The following is a 26,864-nucleotide window of genomic DNA, read 5'->3' on the forward strand; positions in this document are numbered from 1 at the left end:
CAACCCACACATAGAAATAAAAATAATTCAGATGAAGTCACTTGAGAGTCTTTTACCCTCAACAAAGTCGGATTAATGTTAAGGTACTATTCAGGGTATAAGTGTAACCAGAGACACAGTAGCAAGACAACTAACGATATTAGGCCCCAGGTCCTGGTGATATTATGATTGTTTTATGGTTAACTATAGCTTAGAGTAGTTAATCATTTATATTTCCTTCTTTATTTTGTTAGTTTTTATTTTTCCCTATGGAAATAAGCACAATCAGCAGTATAAGGGACACATTTATTGTTCAAATTTGTTTGTAACACATTAGCTTCCTCAGTTAAGGTTTAAGTTATGTAGTTAAACAAATGTGCTGGTTAGACCTGTTTGCATCCACTTTGGAAATTCAAAAATAATCTGTATTCTATAGAGATGAATTAGCTAATCATTTAGTTACTGATGTTAGACAGTGGCACTGATTTACTGAAGCTGTTACAGTTTAAAAATACCGATAGCTGTAACTTCATGAAAGTAAGATCTATCATGTAGTATAGTAACTCTGACCAGAGGATACTGATACAATACTCAACTAGAAAAACAAAATCTGACTAGTGCTGGGTTTGTTAAATAAGCATGACATTAATTTCAAACAAACAAAGATTAAAAGAAAAAAAAAGAAACATATTAATAGAAAATAAGCAACTATCACAAGTGCCATAAGGTCCTGCAACAGATGGCATGGCCCCTCCAGAGCCTCCGTCTCCAGATCAAGGAGTCAGCCGGGATCATGAGAAGAGTCTGCATGACTGACAGCCCAGATACACAGAGGAATTGTGGCAAGTTGTCAAGTTTTCTGTCAGGAAAAACAAAACCACCCCTCTCTTTTCAAAGAATAAGTAGAAGTCTTACATCGAGAATTTGTTAAATTTTACACTAAATGCTAATGTGATTTTGACAATACTTTTTTACAAAACATCCCAATTCACAATCCCTAACTTTAAAATAATGTAGCTATACATTCAAGTTGGAATTTAACTGTTTTTTTTTTATTTATTTATTTTTTTTTTTATCTTTAAGAAGTTTACATGTAATTTGCGATTTTTCTCTCTGCATGTCATGCTGCCATCTCCCATCATTAGTGTTGCGCAGCGTAATGGCTCGGATATACCTTCAGTCAAACAGCATTATTCATGTTTTTTTCCCTTTCTTCCTCGGCTGCTCATTAAGTCATTAATTCAGTCCTACAGTGAAGGTATCCTGGCTGAGTCTTTTCATTTGTAGAGAGCATAATCATAACTTGTACTGAAAGCAAAAAACTTTAGAATAATACCAGCCTCATTACATTGGATTAAAAAAAAAAATGAAAAAATTGGTGTGCAATACTGGTATAATACAAAACACTCTTTCCATGACAATTATAAATACCATGTCCCATTTACTTTCAATATCAAACCTTTTTCCAATGAAGGTTGTCCCTCTGATCAGTATGCAGGCGACCTGGCTTCAAATCCTCAATTTCATATGCAAATGTGGTGCAACTGATTTAAATAATATTTGAATATGGATCACACAGTGTGACTCCATATCACAGAGCTGTAAAAAAAAGTGGAAAATGCAAATCATCAACATGTAAGAGAAAGGTCATAGTCAGGACCTGTTGGATTTATTTTGCAAATAGAGGGCTGGCTGCTAAATTAAACTCATTCTATAAAGCCTAAGGACAAAATTAGAGTAGACCAGCTTGATCTACATCATAAAGGAAAACAAACATAATATGGTTCACGCGATGAAAAAGAGAGCCCATTTTCAATATGAAAGTGAATAATCAAAAGGTATCTGTGTTGATTGTACATTCTAAAACATGTCGCGATGAAAAACATTGATCGAAGAAAAAGTGTTGGCAACAAGAAAGCTTTCTGCGACAGCCTCAAATATCCATTTCTCCTCCATCAATTCCAATACATGTTACCAATGTAGGTGCTATGTTTTTGTACACTACCTCAAAAAAACAAAAAAAAAAACAAAACTGTGTTCATCCTAATTTCCAGCATTATTCAATTTCCAGGAGGGGGGAAAAAAAGAAAAAAAGGGGTATTACCTGATTGGAAAATAAATGGTACAATACATTCAGTGAATGGCCATGTAAGCTGTATCTCTGCTGCTCTTGGGGATCTAAGTCATGAGTAATAGTGGAATATTCACACTTTATGCCATGTATTAACTGAGAGGGGCACAGGGGAGCCAATTCCTTGAGGCCCAGCATGTAGAACTGCCTACCCTCCTCTAGGGCATTCTTTTAAATTATATATGGATGACAGCCTGTGCGAAAAATGACTGAAAATTACTATCCAAAATCATTTCCCAACCCCATTGACACACAGGAGTTGGCAAAGGTTGCACGGATTCTTCTGACAGAATTTCAGACGCGCACAGATTAATCAAACAGATGTTTACAAAGACTCAGGGTGTTAATGTCATAGACAATATGAAACATTTGTGTAAGCAACAAGAATGAGCAGGGGGATTAGCAACAGAACATCTCTGAATTCTGCTTGTTTGCTGCTTGTTTGAAAATGTCAGAAGTCAAATGCTGATTTCTGTACTGTTACATATGACCATGATGACAACACACACATATATATATATATATATATATATATATATATATATATATATATATATATATATATATATATATAGATAGATAGATAGATAGATAGATAGAAGTTCCTTGAAACATATTTTGTTATTTGTTTATGTTCGGGACACTAGACAGCATCTGTTCTTCGCAAATACTTATCTAAGAAATCCCTGGAACTCAGTGGTAATAGCAACACCACAGTTAAATTTAGTCTGAATTTTTTTATCATTGTAACACAATATGTACATATCCTATCCACTGGACTGAGACTCAGTACTTCAAGGGTGTAAATAAAAGAGGTTACATCTGGTTTGCTAAATTTACTTAATCCTGGAAATATGGACAAATTGCAGTTACAAATGTTGAAATATACAAATTTTCAGCAGAAATAAACATATTTACAGCCTGGCTGGAACCAAAAATAGTTTGGGTTCTGATTTGAGTGACAGCTGCATGGCGGTCGATGACGTTTAAAGCGAGCTGTCATCAGTTTAGCTACTCATTGTAGCATTTTTACTTTCTGAAACGTATAAAACCAGATTAACTAGGGAGACTTTCTAGTGATTATCATCTCTGTTTCTTCAGACAACATGAAGTGAATCAGTCCTAAAATACAAATACAATGTGAAAAGAAGTTAAACATATGAACACTCTTGTGGAGAACTTTGAGTTAATGCAAGTTTAATTTCTATAATTTTTAATACATTAATTTATCATTTTTTTATCAACAATAAATAATATTTTAGAGTCCTTTTGAATCAAGCTATCACAAGCACCTAACAAAAACACTGTGGGCATATTGTGATGTATATTATGCTCTTTCACTGCGCTGTCACAAAACCCTGCCCTTGTAATTGCAATGCATCCAAGATGCCTTATCTAAAGAGTGCAGGGATCACATCAGAGAAAACTCAATTCCTCGCTCATTTGTTCAGCAATCATCATCACAATTATCTACATATCAGACCAGTCTGACAGATATTTGATCACAAGTCTCCCCATGACAACAACTTCAAAGTTCCCTTATGTTTGGTAAATTGTCCTGTCAATGATTTTTCATTGCTAATATTCGACCGTTATTATGACATGTAAAAGGCATTGGAGCTCCCCCTCAGTCTTGGATCTGTTTTTCTTTTTTTTGAATCTGTGTAAAAGAACAAAATGATTAATCAAAATTCATGACAATGCCCCGGGAGGATATGAAGCACTGTGATAATGTGCAAAAGCAGTTACTGGAGAGCTGAATTGCTCAGGAGTTGGGTGTCAATACCGATGTGTCAGAATGATAGAATGACGTTCCTACATGTTTGCAGTTAAGCGCATTAGGTAAATGATCAGCTGCAGGGTCACCCTGGAACAGGTGTTGTGTTGTCTCTACAAGATAATATACTATGGGAATGGTCTGAAAGACAGCATACGGCCTAAAATGGCTCTGTGTGTTTGTCACAGTGTGTTGCACAAGTTCCATGTGCCCTTTTTCTTTCCAGTTACTAAAGATTTATTTAAATGAGAGCTACTTTTAAAATGTGAAGTGTCTTTGACGATGCACTATTTTTATAATTTACTGCATTTCAAACCAATCTAAAATATAAAAATAAATTATTAATATCCATCCATCCATGAGGTAAATCAAATGTTTCTTTTTTTGCAAAAACGGTCTCTTCCATTAACAAGTTATTAACATATGTTGAAGTATTATGTGATGCATGTTTGATGTTTGTTGATTAACTATTTATACATTCTGAAAATGAACCAATTAGTTTCACTTCCCAGGATGGATAGGTCACAGTTAGAAATCAGTATTAAAAACAAAAAAACCTCCCGAGCAACGTTCTAATATGACAGGCTGAATTTCTGGGCTGGCAAAAATCATTATTCTCACTCCTGGTCCCATTGTCAGCCTTCATTGAAATCTGTTGTCACAGAGTGGAGGCTGATGTGAAGCAGGGCTGCCGGCCTCCCCGCATGTGTCTATCTTTGTCCACATTCATACTGGCTGGCTAAAGCAGTGATGTAGGAAATCAGAGGTGGAGGGAAAGTGAGATAGACAGAGCACAAAAAGAAGAGAGCGGGAGAAGACTTGTTATGGTCTTACAATGAACTACTCATCCACCTTAAAGTGAGTGAAGGGGGAAAAAAAAAGGAAAACAGAGAAGGAAAACTCTCCAGAGCCCATCACTCAGCCGGTGTTGGTGGAACTAGACAGGTCTGTTTCTTATTCCAAATAGTCTTCATGACAGACTGTCCATTTACACTGCTGGCCTTACCGATCCTCTGCTATCACTTCAGGGTGCAGTTATGAGTTTACCATAAGCAACCCACGACAAAAATAGCTTATGACTATAGTCACAAGACAAAGTCAACAAGTTTTCTGCTCAGCTTTACTTAGACAGTATTGTGCACTGTTATGAATACAGAATAACAAACCGCCAAAAGTTCAATTCTCAAGTAAAATCACTCTTCAAAAAGATTATGCTCACTCATATTGAGTCATACATCTCTTTTTATCCTTCCATAAAATGAGGGTTGAGAGTGATCAATTACAGCCTGAAATGATGAAATCGCTTCTGCCTACATTTTGCTGTTTTAAAAATTCTGTCCTTATGTAATTCTTTATGTGTAACAACAACACACACGCATTCAAATCATATCAACAAGAAATCTCGGTCTGAGACTCCCAAGAATGCCATTATTTGTTTATTACCGAGGTCTGTGGCTTCAATAATGCAAGTCCTTTTCGAAATTCCTTTGATGCAAAAATAATGAACTCTTAAACACAGAACACGGTTTGCTTGGTGCTTCGGTGCTGAAATTGACCAACTGATGGAAAAAGAGGCATAGACTTAGCATCAGCAGACACTCAAATGTAAACAAACCTCATCATCAATAATGGATGACACTTCAGATTATTACGATTGAATAGCCAAAACAAAATTCTACAAAAAAAATCTCAATGGACTTAAATTAAGTTAAAATTGTGTGGATTTTAACCAACTCCTGCTATATTTGTCACTAAGTGGTGTTATATCTATACAATCTTATGTCAACTGACATTAGCTTGAACAAATCTTTGTCAGTCAAGTCCAATTTATATATAAAAAGTACTCAGTATAATGATAAGAATAATAAAATAGATAAATAAATAGAGACACTGTACAACACTAAGTTATTCATTTGATGATGTTTGTATAGACATTGTTTGCACTGGTTCAGTATGGAGTATTTCAAGTTGTCTTTACACTTTGTTCCACGCCTTCAGAGCGTGTTGACGTCAGTCAGCATAAGCGTACAGGCCACGCCACTGTTTTTCTTTTCTTTGCAGTTAAGGTCAGTGTTGCTCTGGTAAATAAATCTCACACAAGTTTTTAATTTATGGCCATTTTTTCAAGTATTGTGTAACGGATACAAACTACATCAGCAGCCAAAGATGGTAAACACCTTTTCCTTTCACCTACTTGCAATTTCCCACTTAATGAATAACAGTTAAGTTGAAATGCTGCACATATCTCAGACCCATAGCACACATTATTAACTTCCATGATTAAAAGGCAAATGGGATTCGTATTGAGAATATTAATATGCACCTAAGTCAGATTATTGTCCAATTACTTCAAAGCAAGAGTGAAAAAGTTTGATTACCAATCTAAGTGAGAAAATGTAACCGAGCGTGAAATCAGTTAATGTTATTGTCATTGTTATTTTTCTGTCTCGAATATTAAATAAAAAAAATATTAAATTAAAAAATTTAAAAAAAACCGGGGAAAGGGGATAGGACAGGAAGATAAGGAAGGTAAAAAGGCCTGTACACATTAGCACTTAGTGGAACTATTTTTTTTTCTTTAAGGACAAAATGCATTTGACCATCATTAAGTCCTTCCCTCATCCTTACATTGTACACACACTCACACACACACACACATAAATATATATATATATATATATATATATATATATATATATATATATATATATATATATATATATATATATATATAGATGTGTGTGTGTGTGTGTGTGTGTGTGTGTATGTATCACAGTGACAGTTGTGCAGCTAGACAAAAATAAGACATAAAAAAAAAAATAATAATTTCTTTCTAAAAATCCATACCAATACCTGACATGCGTAATTAAGCTCTATAGACCATTATCTTCTATTAATTATATCAATCACTCATATGTGGATGGATTCTCAGGCTTTTAAGAAGAAAGATGATTTAAAATTATGATGAGCTACTGGGGGGTGGGGATGATGAAATCAAAAGACATCCCATTTCAGTGTAATGAACACGGTTAGATTTATAAGTTATATCAGCCGATTTCTTTTGATTTTGTCGGCATTTCATTTCACAATAAAGGATTTTAAGGATCTGTTGTCATAAAGATGAAATTTAGAAGCAATACCTTTGTTTCTTTCCCCCTGACTACACAGTCTTGAAGCAACAGCACTGAATTTCCATCTACCGTATGTTTAGTTGCTCTGTTGTGAGGAAACCACATTTGTATTACCTGAGTTAATTGTAATCCGTATTTCAGGACAACTGGGAGATGAGCTGGAACACCATAGCATTCACCAGGAAATAAGATGGCTAAAGTTTGAGTTCCTACCAAAGCAAAGTATGTTCATCTGGTTAAAAATAAAATACAATTGCGAGACAACTGCTGTTGTTATTATGTACTTGGCCTGAATGAGTCCACTCTACAGATTTCTCAAGCTGCTGCCGCCGACTTCAGTGAGATGCCCTCCCTGCTGGCGTCGACATGGGGGAATAGCTTCTCAACCCCATGATTCCATGTGATTCCACTGAGACCCAAAGACAAATGATCCTTTCTGTGTCCCACCCCATCCAGAAAGCCATTTTGTCTACGTAATACAGAGCCAAGTACTGCTTCAGAGTTTAAATGGGAAATGGATACTGCTTTATTATGCTGCTGTGCCTTGAAATGAATGTGGATAATAGATATATTCACAGTGGTATTAATATCCTCAGAGTTCATCTTTTTTTTTTTTCTTTGCTCATTTTCCATTTTCTCTCTCAAAGGCTCCAAAGTACTTTGCCCTTGGCTATGCCTTATACTAAATAGATTTATGAGAACATTTGTGTCATATTTTCTCCTTTCCAGGATTGTCAAGACGGATTGTCAGTGAGCCACTGATTGAGTGGAATCACCACACAGACTTAGCACCCACTGTCGGGCCCCACTAGCTCATCTCTGGGGGGGAATTTAGCAAGGCAAATTGGCCAATGACACCTCTCTCCGGGCTTTGTCACTACCATTAAGAATAGGTCAGAGGTATGACAATAGTGGTGTGCATTTCAAATGATCATTATGTGATTGCTCGGTTATGAATGAATGCATATTCAGTGTGGCCTGTATAAAGTTGTCAAGGACTCATTTGAGACAGAAAAGACATAGTAACAGACCCACAAATAAATGATCATATCCTTATTCTCATCCCCAATCATCATTACTTTATCTGCCATTTATGTTTGTGCTCTGACAAGATATGACGTTCAACTAATAAACTTTACAGTTGCAATACAAATATAAAATGTTCAGAATTCAATTTGAAAAAGGAAGATTTTCATATGTAAATATCGCAGTTGTTTTTGAAGGCAGGATGAAAAACTGCCACTTCAGTTTGTTATCATTACAGCAGCACCCCATATTAAGTCTGGAAGATGAGCACATGCTTCCACTTAAGTATAAGTGGTAATAGTACAGTTTCTTGAAAATACTTACATTTATCCCCCTGAAATGTTTCATGAATTGTAAAAGCAAAGAAATGGCAAACATCATGTCTGAATCGTTTCCTATTAACAGACCACATTTCATATATAATCAGAAGCACCTACAGCCTTTGCACATCAATGCTTTTGGGGAAGCAGGATTAATACAGACCTTCGTCAAATCCTTCAACCCTGAAAATGATTTGGGATAAAGATTTTCTTTATCCCCATTTGCTAAAGCAAATGTTGAAGCCGGCTGTGAAATGTAGTAGTATTTAGTTCACAAAAAATAATAATAATTAAGGCGCAGGAGTTCCCTCAAATAATCACAACAGGATCCAATGCCAGAAGTGTAAATTCACAACCCAGATGTTTGTAAATGACCACATGTATAAACCTTATGAGTTTAAAATCCATGAAAATATACAGTAGTATGTGTTACAAACACAGTTCTGGAATTTGCTTTGTTGTAGGGGACAATGTTTTCATCATTAAAGGAGCATGAGGCTCCTTTTAAGAAATGAGACTCTCTAGCGCCACCCTTCACCACGACGGCCGTTGGGGGTACTGCAGCCAACAGTGAAGCCGGCACGGAAGAACGGGGAGAACGTGCATGCAGCGTCATGTGACGTCACATCCGCAGCCCAGCACGGGAAATTCCAGCCCGGAATTGCAGCGCATTTTGCAGCACACAGCCTGTTCAAGGCAAAGGAGAGATACACTAGAGGGCTCATTATTTTGGGTTTGGAACGCTTCATCTGACATTATTACTAGAAAACTTAAAACATATACGCATTTTTTTCATAAATCTTGCCTCATGCTCCTTTAAGCAAATACATTTCAGATCGAAATACCCACTGTGCTAACTTTACCTGCTAGTTAGTTATTCATAACCTAATTCATCTGTCATAGAAATCTACAGTAAGACTCGGGTTTAAAAGTAGAGATATAGTAACAGAGCTATGTCCCCATAGAAAAGAAAGACTGTTCTGTATTTTCAAAAAAGCTTCAATATGTGAAAAAAATTGCTACAAGAAGAAGCCTGAGGAAAATCTCTAGGTTGTAATTGTCTTACTACCATCATTGAATCAATGCTTTTAAGACGAAGACCCTAAAAACTGAAGGTCATGCCTGTGTTTCTTTTTGGGGAATTCATATGTTGACGAGATTCACCATTAATACCAAAACTTAAAAATCACAAAGTCATTCTGAAGTCCATGAATGGTCTCAGACTCAAGCACTGGGGATTGGACTCGGTAGTTTGGTGACTTAACCACAACACTAAATGAAATAAATAATTATATCAGTGTATGAAACAGCAAAGGAGAGCCAGCATCTCAGTTCAATACTCAGTGATCTACCTGCATCTAAAGGATAAATACAAATTTTTGAGGCCAGTAATGTACACATTTTGGATACAGAAGTAAGATGGTTTAAAGGAGCATGAGGCAAGAATAAGAAATGAGACTCATTAGCGCCACGACGGCCGTCGGGGTTACTGCAGCCAACAGCGAAGCCGGCACGGGAGCGCACACGGACTCCTCACAGCAATGCAGGTGATGTGACTGAGTTGTTTACGGTGTTTACGTGACGTGTGCAAGACCTCTTCAAGCATCATGTCAAGCGACGAAGTAAGTAACTAACAATGTTATCTTACCTGGTCAGTAGGAAATGAGCCATGTCAGCATCTGTTTTCAGTCCCAATTCAAGTTGAAGCTGCCTCCATGACTCAAACGCATATCCAATGTTTACTCGTGTGCCTGCCCGTTTTTGCTCGTAGTTTCTTTTCGACTCGCGACTTGTCTCTGATAAAGGCTTTGTTTTCTTCTTGGTAGCACTTTTTGGTGAGCTTTGAGTGGCGCTGGGTCATTTGCCGGCTGTGGAAGAATCCATGTCTACCCAAACAGAAGTTTGGATCCACCGCACTCGTCTTCTTCCTGTATCCAAGTCGAGCGCCGTCGAGAACGTGCATGCAGCGTCATTTGACGTCACATCCGCAGGACAGCGCGGGAAATTCGGGCCCGGAATTGCAGCGCATTTTGCAGCACACAGCCTGTTCAAGGCAACGGAGAGATACACTAGAGGGCTAATTATTTTGGGTTTGGAACGCTTCATCTGACATTATTACTAGAAAACTTAAAACGTATACGCATTTTTTTCATAAATCCTGCCTCATTCTCCTTTAAAAGAGGAAGTCATCTATGTTGAACAAGGAAAAAAAAACACACCTAAAAGCAGGACAAAAACAAAAACAAACAAAAAAACAACAGCATTTAACCCAGGAAGTGGCCTCAGTCAACACTAAAGCTGAGACTTTTCTCCCCAGGTGGTTTCACGACCATTCACACCTTTTTCATGTGACCAAAACACCTCACATTTTGACCATGAAGAACAGCTTGCTGTGAAAACTAAACACTAAATAACCCTAGTGACCCAAAGGAGGTGCAGGTGTGTCAGTGATTGAACTGTGACTTGAGTGACTCAATAATAAACACTCAAACAAGAGATTATAAGCCTGAACCCTCTCATCGGTTAGTTCAAACCAAAAAGGCCTTTGTGAGATGAAACATGTTCATGCTGCCATCTATTCAAGCTTCTTCATGACAATCAGTACACAATCTATACCTAGAGTGAGCTGGAAATGTATATGTAGCCTTAGTTTCTGGACAGTATATATGAAACCTAGTGCACTGGCAGAACAAGATCAATCGCTGGCATCAACAAAGGATGCGGAGAACACAAATAAGGGCAGAACATAAAGAATAAGAAGTGTTAAAGAAAAAGTCATATTTAAAAACAGTTATTTTAGACACCCAGATAAATGATAGGTCACTTTTAAGATGTTTGAACATAAAATGTGTGTAAGGAAAATTTGAAAACATACTATAAATATTTTTCATGCGTAATTGCAGAAGCTATTTTACTTTAATTTTAGATCATTTTTACTCTTTTAACTTCTCTGCTCACAGTCTGGTCTTAAAGCATAATACAGTCGAATGTGATTAATATAATAATTTGTTTTCTGGAATTAAAGGCTTCAAAAAATATGAATGTTATGCTGTTAATGCTTAAGCAATATTTGTAATAATTATGAAGTGAAAATGATGGATTTCTTGGATGATCAACTGAGATTTACTAAATAAACACTGCAATAACACACGATCAACAGCAATACTGGAACGCTTAACATGATAAAAATCATATTAAGATATACAAAAAAGTAATTGCTGGAAGGATTAACAGACTAAATGGAGAAAAAAAGTTGAACACAACTATAACTTATAACTGGAAAATTTCCGGAAAGTTTGATATGGGCATGCCATACTGCGCATTTGTCCCCTCTTCTTGCTTTTGTTCGGGGTGATACTGGTTGTGTTTGGGGTGGTTTTGGTTCTATTTGTGGTGCTTCTGGCTGTGTTTGTGGTGGTTAGTAGTGACCACTAAACTCCACACCCTGCAAAAGGTTGTTAAGGGTTGTTTCTTTTGGCTTGTGTGTGGTAATGGCTGGAAGGATTAAAAGACTAAATGGAAAAAAAAAAGATTGGTCCATTTTGCTTCATCGCAATATGGACCGCCACTACAGACATACCCATGATAACACATTATTGTAGAGCTGCAGTTTGAGCTGGCTTGTGAAAATGGAAAAAATAAACAACATAAACTGCTAAGATGAAGTATATAACAAGGTAAATCTGAGATTTTGTTGAAAAATGGTGCAGCAGAGAATACCGAAGTAGGCAATCAAGGCAGACAAAATTATGATTTTCAAGGGAAATTATCCTGGCCTGATTGCACATTTAAATGAGGTTTTATTAATTGTGTCAGCACTATCAGCCAATGTCGATGACCATTTGATTACTTTTGAATCCCTGCATCGCCAACAAAATCCTTTTAATTCAGTCTCTCTCTGACAAACCTCTTACAATCAGCAATCAGAAACGGATGACAGGCTCGTTTCAGTTTTGTTCACATGAAGAAGTACATTGTGATTTGTATTCCTTTACTATCAACTATTCGTCTGTAAACCACATATTTGAGGCACATAATCTGGTTCATTTGAACTGTAGGAAAAAAAAAAGATTACAATGACAATTGCATATGATTAAGCAGTTGTTTCAGCCTATGGTTTTCTAAACAGAAACAGCTTGATTGCAAAATAATTTCACTCCTGACTTAGCTGAAGGCAAAGGACTCAACTAGAAAAGAAAATACATATTTAGGAAGATCTACTTAGGAAACAGCAGTGCATGCCATTGTGCATTTGTGGGTTTTGACCATGTTATGAAAATGGTGCTTTAAATGTTTTAAAGGTGAACTGGTTTGCCCCAGAATTTTCTATTTTGTTTTTTCATGAAATGAACAAATTCATATGATTCCAAACACAAACATCTAAATGCATGTCATACCAAAAATTATCCACTGTGAAATGAATAACCGAATTCTTATTTTTATACGCTTGAAGACCTTTCAGTCCACTTATTCGATGCCTGGCAATCACAGTCAGGTGCATAATTAGTAGAATTAGATTAAATGACCAATTAAGAGACTAACAGGGTAAATAAACCTGCAGGGATGCCACGAAATGCCCCAAAATAGGAGTAAAGTTGAATTAGATTATTGAGAGGATGAATGACAGTGTGGTCAGAAAAACAACACTATTACTGTCACAAAGGAGTGCTCACTGTTGTCAAGTGATGAAATGGGTGGATTTAAAATGTGATAAACAACAAGAACAATGAATAAATGACACAGTGAAAATTACACTGAACTATGTTTTCCAGTACAGGGAAGGAGTGGACACTTTTGGGTCATACAAACAGAGACGTACCTTTGCTGGCACTATCCACATGCTCCAGTTCCTCTGGGAACCTCACAATCTCTGGGTGATTCTCTTCACACTTCTCAGCCAAGAAATGAAGAAGTGTTGTGCTGTGACTGATGGATTTAGTGTCTCGTAACTAAGAAGAGAAGAGAAGATAAATAGATTAAAAAAGATTTTTACACTCATGCATGTCATTCTAGATTGTGTTTAACTCCTCCTCATGTTTGAACCTATGAAATGGTAATATGCTTTTTACATACATACATACATACATACATACATACATACATACATACATACATACATACATACATACATACATACATACATACATACATACATACATACATACATACATACATACATACATACATACATACATACATACATACATACATACATACATACATACATACATACATACATACATACATGTATATATATATATATATATATATATATATATATATATATATATATATATATATATATATATATACATAAATAAAATCGTCACCTACAGCCTTTGCACAGATTACGGCTGAGGTGATTGGCTGAGCAGACTGCCAATCAATCATATTAGAAAATAAATGTATAACTTGATATAAATTCTACTGGCGTGGTACAAAAAATGTCACCCCCTTCAGAGTTGTTGGACGCCAATTCAAATGATTGAGACAAGAATCCTTTATTTTCCAACTCTAACATGGAAGTCAATGAGGATTGTGTTGCTTTTGGAGCCAGCCTCTATTGGTCAGTTGGGGAACTGCAACAAAAATTAGTTCTGTACGTCTGTCAATGCAGAATTAAAATGGTTGGGGCTTGGTTTTTCAACAAGGTGAGGAATCTCACTCCGATCTTATTTCTGCTGAGAGTTGCACATGTACACTAGACAATGCGAGATGAACAATATGGCAGCAGCAAAGTTCATTAAAAGTGTCCATCTTTCTTGTCCTTTTTTTGTTAAAGGGGACCTATCATGGCATCTAATACCTAATTTAAACAGGCATTGAATGTCTTAAAAACAAGCTTTTGATTTGTTTTTGCTAAATAAATTAGAAATTCAGCCTCTGAGCCATGTCTTTATCTTCCCATTCTCTAACCTCATTCTCTATGCAGGATTCTGAGTGGACGGGGAGGCTATGATAATGAGGCACTGTGCTGATTGGCTGCCTGAATGACGCGTAGAAAATGGCGGAAGCTCCGGCCGGCGGAGTTAGTTGTTGTTGTTCCGGCCAGAGTTAGTTGTGGGTGTGGCTTCACGCATCGGAGGCCAGCCTATGTAAATCGCTCCGTGGTTCCGTAACGACGGGCGCAGAATCTGAACGGCTCGTAGCAGCCACATCACACTGGATGGCTCATCCGGGCGGCTGTACAGACACTGCAGAATTTGGTTGCTTTCCTCCTTCTCTTAAAGCAAGAAGAAACGTGTTTTTCATAATAGGTCCCCTTCAATTAGCACATCTTTTAAAAAATGCCATGCTAAATGTATAAGCTGAGAGCTAAATAAGAGCCGTTTAATAATTATGAGATTCAGTATTGCGTTATGTGCCAATACAGCTTTCAACCTGAAGGTACAGTGCACTCTTCATGTGCAGAATCGAGTTAGATAGCCTTCGAAGACTACTTGGAATATTCGTGTGATGCCATTTGCTGAACATAAAATCGAGATAATGACACCCACGAAGCATATGCATCAATTACAAATGGATACGAAGACACCATAATGCAGTGAGACGTGACATTTTGAATCAAAGTCCAGCACATGCTACGCATGTATGTGTCTGTGTTCACATGAGCACATAAAGAACTTATTCCATATTCATTCTTTACCATAGCGTCTTTCTTCAAACAGCACGCTTGGAAAGCTAAATGGAAAAATAGATGACTATGTACTTGTATGGATAATAACATTACAGCTACGAGCCCGCAGTAGCACATGGCCGTGTGTAACCTTGACCATGGACCATGGATGTACATTAAGAGAACATTGAAAGAAATACAGAACTAATTGTCCGAGGCATACATCACAAAACTACACATTAATAAATTATTTTTACATGTTTGGCTCACTGGCTTACTAAAATAAGCATGCTAAAGGGGGTGCATGCACCATATGGATGTATATGTTTACTTATGTATTCAAATGCAATGCTTACTGAGGCAGCAATATAGCATAAAGTGCATCTCGAGGTTGTAGCATATTTCCCTAAGCTTCCCTGACAAAATGAGCATATGCTTTACAGAAGGATCTTTCACCTAAACTAATCTAGAGCCAATACAGAGTAGGAGGATGGGGACGCTAGGGTTTCATAAAGAGCAGTGGGTGTAAATGGAGAGACCCTGCGGTTTCAGGTGATAAGGCTGCATTAGAGTTATCAGATGAAATTGGAGGCATAGTTTCATTGTAGGGTGAACATTACTGACATAATAAAACGGAGCTAGGGCCAACAGGACATGCACCATGTCACTAATACTTCAACATCCCACTCTAGTTATACTTCCTACACCTCTAATCTAATGTCAACCTTTTCAGTTAAATAATGTGCAGAAAAAAATAGGAATACATCATTCCAATTCAAGTGGAAGTGTAGAGAATATAATTGTGACAGACAAAAATTGCAGTGAGCACATTTTGGTGTGAGGTCAAATGAGGAAATACAAAGCCACCAATGTACATGCCAATATCATATTTTCTGTACCTTAAAAGTGGTGAAATGAAAGTTTTGTTTTTAGCTAACACATCCTGATGGCAGTTTTTGTAATAGCATTGAGGAAGCAAGAAAACCCTCCAGGTGCTGATGTTGGTTTTACACTCTTCTACATTAAACATTTCAGTTCACATATCTTAGAGGTATCGTATGTGTCAATGTGAAAGTCCAGAAAACATTTAAACCCAGACTAATCCCCATACTCTGTGCAAAGCGGAGCTCCACGCACTAAACATGCATTTCTTCAGAATTTAAAGAACCTTATGTTTCACATCATACAATACATTTTTTTATACACATATATATATTCCTACATGCCATTTTAGCAGCAGCTTTACTCACAATGTGTCATATCCCATTATGTTTTAATAGGACAACTGAACAACCATGGAGCTTGTGTGAATTTTAGAACTTCAATCAAAACTGTTCATTCAAAGGAAGTGGAAAACATTGCTTCATTACCGTGTCGCCGAGAGCAAATCCAGAACAGTGATATCAATCAATTTTTCACAACATAAATTGCCCTAAGGTATCATTATTTCAAATCCCCAAGTAGTTGTACAATGCATCCCTTCATGAGAGAATTTAGAGTGGCAAGCTGTATTACAAGCAAACAAGTTTCTACTTAAATATCTTGATTGGAAATAAATAAATAAAACAGAAATTAAGCAATAACAGGAAAAGTGGCAATGGGAATATAAAACCCTCACACCAACAGAAGGATTGTCAGTCCTTGATTGCTCAATTTAACTTGCAGATGGAGCTGCAACAAAGTAAAAACACATTTTAATAACTCCTCATATAGCTGCATTTTACACTTAATCAGTAGAAAACTAGAATAAATGTGTTTTTGCAATGAACTGCATCCATAGTCACAGCTGAGAGAGAATGGCCTGAAAATGTGAACACATGGATGTAAAATCAACTCATACAGGATAGAAATAAACCTGTTTTGATCATTAAGTGTATAACGGCCTTGGTAATTGTAACAGTCACATCAACTATTGAAAATAGTTTACTTTGAACACGAGGTCACACGCCCCGTTAGCATGCCAAGAACAGCCTGCCTCTGTAGTTTAATTTCATCTGCACAGAAAATGAGTTTATTTGCCAGAGACAGTAAAAGCTTTTTTTTTCTTTGTTTTTTTTTCATGGCGAAGGGAATAAAATGGAGAAGTAATATTTCATTCTAATTTTTAAATACTTTTTATGATTAAATATTAATGCATTTGTTGAATCATAGAAAAAAAAAACATTGTATTTCAGTGGGGTTTCAGCATATTCTTTAAAGGTCTTCTTTAAAAACATGCTCGAGCTTAAAGGTTCCTGCTTGTATTTTTATCTACATGTGCCTCCGCACTAAACTGCATCACACTGACATGAAATTCACCCGTTAATACCGTCCCTGTACACAGCTGTAGCAAAAGTTCACCTAATAGAGGAAATACATATCCAGAGTTCCCATGGAGCAGGTCCTTGGGTCGGTAACCACTGAAGCTTCATACACGTCCATTCTTTCATTGCAGATTTGTCCAAGCGCATATAATATTGACATCAACACACAGTCATCACTGTGGATCATTAGAGATTTCATCTACCATCACAGAGGGTGCTGAAAATAATACATTCCAGTTTCAGAGGAATATTTTGGGGGATTTGGGTCTAATCTCCGCTGCCTCTCCCCAAGCATCATTCTGAAGTATTACCAATAGTGAGAATGCCTCAAAGGTTGACTTTCAACAGAAGTAAACTGAGCTCATTTTAATTTAAACTAAAATTGTAGACTACACTATTCTAAACTAGAACTGCATTCATTTCAGTCAATTTAGATGGCACAAAGAATGCCATTTCAGGACATGTTCCAGAGAAAGTAAACAAAATTAAGTTAAATTAAATAAAGCCTAATTCAACCCAACTCAGTCCAATTCGATTTAAATAATACATCCCAATTCACTCCAATCATGGGCAAATTCTATAAAACCCATCAATTTTAATTAAACTATAATCCAGTCTAACTTTGTATAACAGTATTTAGAAATTCCTAAAAACAAATGAATGGCATGTGATCGTCAATGTAATACTGTGGTGTGAGTTTGCATGAGACCTTGAGCAACAGTGGAGAGGAAGAGTATTTGTAACTGCGGAGGACGAGAATGATCACCTCACTTTGGAAAACTCCTGCTCCCGACTTGATTCCCAGGGCGTTGGGAAGATGCTTATCACCAGACTATGATGGCTTTCCAGACATTCATCTGCCCGTGAATACGCAAGAGATGAAGTGGCGGTCGAAAGGCTGAATGCAAAGGTGGGTCAAAACGTGCCCTTGTCCCCTTCTTACACCAATCACCAACCTCCTTCCCGATGAGCCAATTAGGTTCTCTAGTTGTGCCACCCAGGGGGGTCATTTATTTGATTGAGTAAAGTGAGAAAGCACTTTTTTTTTTCTTTCTCGTCCATCATTAATGATCCAATCAACCCCCTGAGGCATTATCAGGCTTTACACCAACACTCCACACTGATTCAGTCACCTTCCAGGATCACCAAATGTGCAACTAGGCTTTTGCGCATAAAGGGACCTGCATAACCAATGGGCTTTAAATATAAGAGGAATGAGATGGCCTTTGATACGTATTAATATCAACTATCTCAGATAACATTTTGTAAAACTAAAAGAACTATAAATACAATCATTACAGTGGAGGGTGATGGTGTTAAACTTCAGCCGTCCAGCAGCTTATTCTTACACAGAATCAATCCAGTGAGCATTACTCCAGTAATTCCAGTCCCCCAGCAAAGCCCCATAACACTCATATGTGTTGTAACTTGGCTCTAATCCTCTGAGCATGGGTCTGGTTCTATGAATCCATGCATAGACCCAAAACAGTTGGACTGCAGCTTTTCAACTCTCAAAGAAATTTCAAAAAGAAGCCCAAGTTCTTATGCAAATTGTGGCACCCTCAGAGGGTACGTTTGAGCGATGACAGCACAATGGAGCTAATTACAGATCAGATTCATTATGGTGTTATGGGTGGGATTAAGGCTCCACAATGTCAGTGAATCGTAATTTCTGATGTAGCCAAAGATTTCTGAGCGAAAAAGAGTAATGAAAGCTGTAATTGTGCAACTCTGCAATTCAATGCAACATAGCTCTTAGTCTTATCATGTGTCTCAACGATCATTATCCGTCAAGTTTATTAGGTTTTCAAGCAGTCTGCTTTGCACTTATTTGAATCTATTTTTCTTATAAAGGGTTTATTTCTTGTGCAAGTGCAAGCATGTTTAACAATATAAAACAGAAATGCAAAAAAAACAAAGAAATGGCATCCAATATTTAGGAAGTGAACTCCCAGATGTGTTTTGTACCTATTTAGTAAACTCATTCAAGGAATTTACTTTTGCCTTTGTCACCAGTACCAGACTCTGTGTTTGTCATAGCTAGTTAACTAGAACATTTGTGTTTTATTGTTTCACCTTATCACATTTGAATTCTAAAAAAGTGCCCTGGGGAAGTAAATACATTTGAAATAAAAGCATTCTCACTGCAAGAAGCACTGCAGTGACATTAATTCGCACAACTAAATGAAAAGTATCGTGCGGAGTTAAATGAAATCCGTTCCTGAATCACTTTAAAGTAATATCAACTCAGCTTTGCATATAGATATTTTCAAAACTTTGTTTCTTTTTTATCTGTACTGTATGTTTTGGGAGTGCGTTACCTTGCAAAGGAAGTTGATGTTGAAACCAAATGTCTGCGCGTTTCTTGAGCCAGCATTCATGTAATTGCCGACCAGCAACACCAACTCCAGGAACTTGTGGAAGCTGTCACTCTTCTTCACTTCCTCACAGGCAAACGTCACATTCATGATGTCTGGCCGGATGTTATTCACCTGCTCCTCAAAGGTTAGCTTAAACAGTATGCCATTGAGGCGTGGTCGTAGGAGCTTTACTGAGCTCATCTAAGGGTCAAAATCAAATGACAAGAGAAAAAGAAAATTAACACTTTATTTTTATTTTTCAGTGAAAATAAATACATTCTGTGCAGAATTATCTGATGCAATTCTGATGCTTTGTTCGAATCAGCACCTCTGAAGAGCTGATTTATTTAAATGGCCTGCAACTGCAGAAATAATAATCAATTACGAACAAAGGGCTTAATATAGTATATTCAAACATAATTTGTATCCAAAGGGGGGAAAAAAAAATAAAAAAAATATGCCCCCTAAGAGTCTGACTCACAATGAAAATTATGTAAATCAACACAGTAACTTTTTTATGTGATAAAAAGGCCAAGAAGGAAAAGAAATCTCACTTTAGATCTGAAGTGTAATTACTTTTGAAAGGAATGAACTGAAAATCAGGTAACCTGTAAATGGGATCTAGCTGTGTGCTGAAATTTCCTCCTCACAGAATCTCCCATTAAAGAGATTTGTCATAAATGATATAATGGCCTAAAACCAAATGTGGAGGCTTGGGAGTGGAGTCATTGAAGGGTGTAAGGGAGTGTGTGCACTAACATTACGAAACAGTACCGTGTGTACATGCTACAGTACCGGTATGTTCAGTGTATCTAATGACTGGAAGGTGAAAAAGAACAAAAAAAGAAGATTGATACCAAGTAAACAGACATGTTATCCACAGTGTTATCTATATTGCAAAAGACAGAGCCTTCGCTCGATTTTCATAATAAATTGATTAAAGCATTGGGAAAGATCAACTGGTCGGCTCAGCAGTATATTTTTCAAAGACCAACATACATTACAAACAGTATTCATAGCCTTAGGTTATGACTTTATCCAGAGACATCAATGACAGCTAATGTCAAAGCATGATCCTGAGCCTTCGTCAAATATGTTTGAACTATTCTTTGCTCAAGTCAAATGCACTTTTTTTTAACCTTAACTGCCTTTGGAAGATGGATTACCAAGTTTTGACTTTTTTGAGGAATGATGGTTTTCGTATGGTTAGATGGTTAAAATAGGGGATATATCCCTCTAAATATATTCATTTCCTAATTGTAGTTATTTCACTGACCAAACCAGACCATCACCCTGAAAGTGAATAAAGAAAAGGAAAATATTATTATTGTTATTATTTATTTATGTATGCTTTTTTTTTTACATTCCTGCAAGGAATCAAACGAAAATAGAGTCAGTGTGTTTTTTTAGTACGATGATCTCTTATGAAAATTAAACAGGCACCAGCACCACATGATACTCACCACAATGCCAAACTGCTCCGACTCCACCAACTCTTCATATTCACTCTTCAGTTCTGCAAGGGCACTCAGCTCTTTCTGCTCTGGCAGGTTTTTAATCAGGTTCTACGAATGAAAAAACATCCAAAAACAAAGACACAGACAGAGAGCTGCTGTTAATGCAAAAATCCAATTTTCTGTTCCGGTCAGAATTAAAAAATAAAAATAAAAGTTACAAATCAAAAAAGTTCAAAAAAGCACATCATCTTGACTACATTTTTTAGAACTTTATAAGCATGAAGATGAAGAACATATTTGCACTGATGGCTGTGTATCAGTGGGTAGAATTAATTTTTCTGCATCTTTCTTAAAAAGGATCTGAGAAGAAAAACTAAAAGTAGCTGAAACTATTAAAACTGGCTTGAGAACTCCACGATGCTTTATAAAATCTGGAATGACAGCAGTGAACAGTCGTCTTCCAACAGAAAATGTGTCTGTTAGAATCATGAGTGATTGGGATTTGAGGTCTCTTAAAAGCCTACTGAAATCTAATTGAAGAGAAAAGAGAGTCGCTCCTCATGCCAAGTGGCCATCGTGCAAGCCTGTGAGCTTGTGAGGACGGTGTTATGACCAAGGCCTGCTTCAGTTGGCCAAGTCTAGGTTACGTGCCCAGAAAGATAACGTACAGGCGTATTTCAAAATGGCAATATCAGGATTCATAGGGCTCAAATTATGAAGAGAGTGATTCCTGGAAAATATGGCATTATTCTAACTCATGGACAGGTCACGGCTAAGTCTAGACCTTGAGACCCCTGAGGCTGAAAAAGACTGCACACAGTGCTCTGACTCCCAACTCATCAATACTAAATATTGGTGAAGCAATGTGAATTGAATGAAACAAAATATTAACAGTAAGTTACTTTCCCTTACTCCCTTTTGGGCCAGATTAAATTTACTCAGAATATACCACAGTGTTCTGTGTTTCTAGCAGTAAAGTGATTATATTACATGCAATCACCGTCCACTATTGTTTCGTGACCATGACAGTGGCGGTTGTGGTCCTTGGCCAATTACTGAACATGTCAGAGACTTTGAGACAGTCGACCTTCTCCTGCATAATGCATGTCACCTTGAAATTGACTATGAAACACATAGGATGACACTGTCATTAATTTGTTACTGCCTGATAAATTTCTTTTGAACAATCGGGGGGGGGGGGGGGGGGCTCAAAAATGAGCTGAATGATGCAGCTGGTGGTGCTGAAGCCGAAGATTAAGATGGAGATGAGGAAGATAATGGGAGGGGCTGCATTTTCTGTAAATGTTAATTGTTTGTGTGAAGGTCAGCCAAGTTAATAAAATTGACCACAGTAGCTTTCCAACTCATTTTCTCAAAAGAGAAGAAGGGGAAGAGGTGCCCTTTTCTGGGTCTTCCTTCCTCATTAGGTCCTCAAAATTATCCAGTGGTAGCGGATCGGTGCCGGATCACATGACCAGATGGAACCGAAGTCGGAGGAAAACAGAAAGAAAATTGGGCCACTGGCCCGTGGACCAAGTTGTAAACCTGTGCCGCCATCACAGTCAGAGCTATCCGAGTCTACAGCCCACTAATGATGACATCTGTCTATTCCTCAGGGAATTCAGTAATAAAGAAAGTAAACCTCGCAACCTTGTCTAGGAAGGAGCCATCCCATCCAATGCTGCTTGCTTTGCCAAAGCTCCAATTAAGTTCAGTAAGAAAGCAATAGTCCCCCAATACTGAAGGTTTTTCATCATATTGGATGAAATATTAAGAATTGTTGCTTAAATAAATAAAATAAGGGTGCAATTGGAACCGTAAAAGAAATCAAATTGAACCTAATTGATGATTCAGAACAGTTTGTATTATTTGTCCTGTTCTTTATTATTCACTAAACGTCCAGTGACTAATGCTGCTCCATGCCTGGTGGAAACGGTCAACCAGGCTGGCAGCAAAATTAAGAAATACATTAGTAATAACATAATCATAGAGCCCTACAGAGAAGCTAAATATGTATTCAACAGTTCAACAGTTACTTCGAATGCTGAGAAAAACCCAATTATTTCAACAGTATTTTTTGAAAATGGGGGAAATAATATTTAACTTTCTTAACAGTCACTTTTACTGGCCTCCCATGGGGGTGGGGTTATTAAAGTGACTTGTTAAACACTGCTTTGACAACGATGAACATGTCAACAACGTTGTATCAGTCAAGAACCGTAAGAAGTGTTATGTAAACTGGCTATCAGCACACTCCACAAAAAAGTGGAGTCAATCACACGCACCACGAGGCTGTGTGCCACGAGGAAATGCTGAATACCACCAACTAACAATGAAAGACAAGGTAGCGGAGCATCAAATCCATCTTGTGCTCATCATTTCATTTGTCTCTCATCTTGTTAATTATCACAAACCCCACAGTGTGCAGTTGAGGCAAAGGCAGTGCCATATGTGTGGTGATGTGGGAGACGATGCTACGCCAGACTCCTCACAATAGGCCACCAGACATACACAGCAGTCTAGGAGAGATTACTGGAAACATGCAAGCAACAAAACATATTCCTTTACCTTCTCAGACAACGATGAACGTATTACATGTTTCAGGATAGACAGGCATTTTCAAGTGGTAGACACATGCTACTGTGTTGAGGGATTAATGTATACCAGTAGCACCAACATTACAACAGCAAGAGTCCAAAAAGTGTCTCTTATAATATTTTCGATTTCGATTTTTTTTGGTAAAACTACAAAAGACAATGGAAAAAATTGTTTCAAATATTTTATCTTTATTTTCAAAGAAAAATAGCAAACAAATGTCCCTATTGGGAATGAAGTGCAACTGAAAGATACTGTAAATCCTCCTTGAGTTTAGTAAAGTGACAACATTTACAATTTTCTTGACCAAACAAAGATGACTAGACGAGCTCTGTCTGTAATGCAGCCAGCTGCAAAAAAGGAAAATCGATTTTCCGATTTCCTTTTTTTAACATCGATTGTGATTAATAAATCCGATTTAAATTTAAAATAGATTAATCGCACAGCCCTAATATATATATATATATATATATATATATATATATGTTTTTTCATTCGTAATATATATATATATATATATATATATATATATATATATATATATATATATATATATATATATATATATATATATATTAAAAAAAACACATACATACTACATACAGTTAGGTCCATAAATATTTGGACACTGACACAATTTTCAGTATTCCAGCTCTGTACAACACCACAATGGATTTGAAATGAAACAATCAAGATGTGCTTCAAGTGCAGACTTTCAGCTTTAATTTGAAGGTATTTACATCCAAATCAGGTGAACGGTGTAGGAATTACAACACATTTTATATGTACCTTCCACTTTTTAAGGGACCAAAAGTAATTGGACAACTAACATAATCATACATCAAATTGTCAATTTTTAATATTTTCTTGCAAATCCTTTGCAGTCGATGACAGCCTGAAGTCTGGAACCCATAGACATCACCAGACGCTGGGTTTCGTCCCTGGTGATGCTCTGCCAGGCCTCTGCTGCAGTTGTCTTCACTTCCTGCTTGTTCTTTGGGCATTTTCCCTTCAGTTTTGCCTTCAGCAAGTGAAATGCATGCTCAATCGGATTCAGGTCAGGTGATTGACTTGGCCATTGCAGAACATTTCACTTCTTTGCCTCTTTGGTTGCTTTCGCAGTATGCTTCGGGTCATTGTCCATCTGCATTGTGAAGCGCCGACCAATGAATTTTGAAGCATTTGGCTGAATATGAGCAGATAATATTGCCCGAAACACTTCAGAATTCATTCTGCTGCTTTTGTCAGCTGCCACATCATCAATAAATATAAGAGAAGACTTCACCAGAGGAAATACAGAGGAAATACAGATGGGTTACACAAGGTGTAAACCATTGGTGAGCCTCAAAAACAGGAAGGCCAGATTAAAGTTAGCTAAGAAACGTCTAAAAGAGCCAATGCAGTTCTGGAACAACATCTTATGGACAGATGAGACAAAGATCAACTTGTACCACAATGATGGAAAGAGAAGAGTATGGAGAAGGGAAGGAACTGTTCACTTTAATCTGGCTTTCCTGTTTTTGAGGCTCACCAATGGTTTACACCTTGTGTAACCCATCTGTATTTCCTCTGTATTTCCTCTGGTGAAGTCTTCTCTTATATTTATTGATGATGTGGCAGCTGACAAAAGCAGCAGAATGAATTCTGAAGTGTTTCGGGCAATATTATCTGCTCATATTCAGCCAAATGCTTCAAAATTCATTGGTCGGCGCTTCACAATGCAGATGGACAATGACCCGAAGCATACTGCGAAAGCAACCAAAGAGGCAAAGAAGTGAAATGTTCTGCAATGGCCAAGTCAATCACCTGACCTGAATCCGATTGAGCATGCATTTCACTTGCTGAAGGCAAAACTGAAGGGAAAATGCCCAAAGAACAAGCAGGAAGTGAAGACAACTGCAGCAGAGGCCTGGCAGAGCATCACCAGGGACGAAACCCAGCGTCTGGTGATGTCTATGGGTTCCAGACTTCAGGCTGTCATCGACTGCAAAGGATTTGCAAGAAAATATTAAAAATTGACAATTTGATGTATGATTATGTTAGTTGTCCAATTACTTTTGGTCCCTTAAAAAGTGGAAGGTACATATAAAATGTGTTGTAATTCCTACACCGTTCACCTGATTTGGATGTAAATACCTTCAAATTAAAGCTGAAAGTCTGCACTTGAAGCACATCTTGATTGTTTCATTTCAAATCCATTGTGGTGTTGTACAGAGCTGGAATACTGAAAATTGTGTCAGTGTCCAAATATTTATGGACCTAACTGTACATACACACGCACACACACACAATCAATAAATGACGTGCACCAGTTTAACAAAGCTGAATAAATTCATCTTTTTCTGGGTGAGCAGCCACCCAATGGCACAAGTCAGCACGAATTATTTCCATCAGTGTTAAAATGCCTGAAAACACAATACTTGCCTGTCTATCAAAATCTGATACATTTCAATCTGTAGAAAAAAACCTGTCTTAAAGACGTGCCAAATTGTTTACGGTTGTTTTTTCTTCTATTCTGAAAGAGATTAGGATGTCATTGCACAAAATACTCAATCAATTTACTATAGATTTACTGACAGCAGGTCAAGTGAAGGACTCGGAGGAAGCCGAACAAAACTGCCATTCCCTGTTGGCCGGTTGCCTTTTAACTGTAGTAGTTTATGGTGAAGTTATTCCACTATTGCTGAAATAAGTCCTGCACCTGAAGAAGGGAAGCAGCTGAGAGGGTAAAAGAGTGCAAAGGTAATGAGATACAGGTTACGGTTGAGTAAACATTTGTAGAGGATGACAGTATCTGTAGGGCTTTTACTTCCATACTTTGATCTCTGCTGCTGTCAGCCAGCTTCCTGTGAATCGAGCGCACAGTTTCAAAGCATCCGCGAAGCCATGCCAAGTTAATACAGAGCGTTGCTGGGCATGCATGAGCAATACACTTAATAAAACTGTTTATACTTGTGCATAATCTTAAAAACAGGGGATTATTGTGGACTGGAGCTATAGAGTAAATTCTGTATATCACAATGCATTAAAAAAAGGCAACTCTAATTGTCAATCCAGACTCTATCCTATTAAATGTTTATACAGCACGCTGAACCATATTTCAAGCTGCGATGATCAAACAACATACAACCAGCGGGATCCTCAAGATAAGTCTGAGTTAGTGATTTAA

The 26,864-nt window shown here is 37.2% G+C and overlaps 1 protein-coding gene across 6 annotated transcripts in view; it reads right to left on the reverse strand.

The window, feature by feature from the left end:
• Positions 1–26,864, reverse strand: part of diaph2 (diaphanous-related formin 2) — a 372,049-nt gene that overhangs the window by 122,010 nt on the left and 223,175 nt on the right. For all 6 annotated transcript variants that reach the window (XM_061725705.1, XM_061725706.1, XM_061725707.1 and 3 more), the window contains 3 exons: positions 21,107–21,208; positions 19,605–19,844; positions 13,184–13,313 (listed from right to left, as the gene is read on the reverse strand). In XM_061725705.1, coding sequence (XP_061581689.1) covers positions 13,184–13,313; positions 19,605–19,844; positions 21,107–21,208 — 472 coding nt within the window. The remainder of the gene's footprint in view (positions 1–13,183; positions 13,314–19,604; positions 19,845–21,106; positions 21,209–26,864) is intronic.

This window comes from Cololabis saira, chromosome 7 (genome assembly GCF_033807715.1).
Source record: "Cololabis saira isolate AMF1-May2022 chromosome 7, fColSai1.1, whole genome shotgun sequence".
In the NCBI taxonomy this organism is placed as follows: domain Eukaryota; kingdom Metazoa; phylum Chordata; class Actinopteri; order Beloniformes; family Belonidae; genus Cololabis; species Cololabis saira.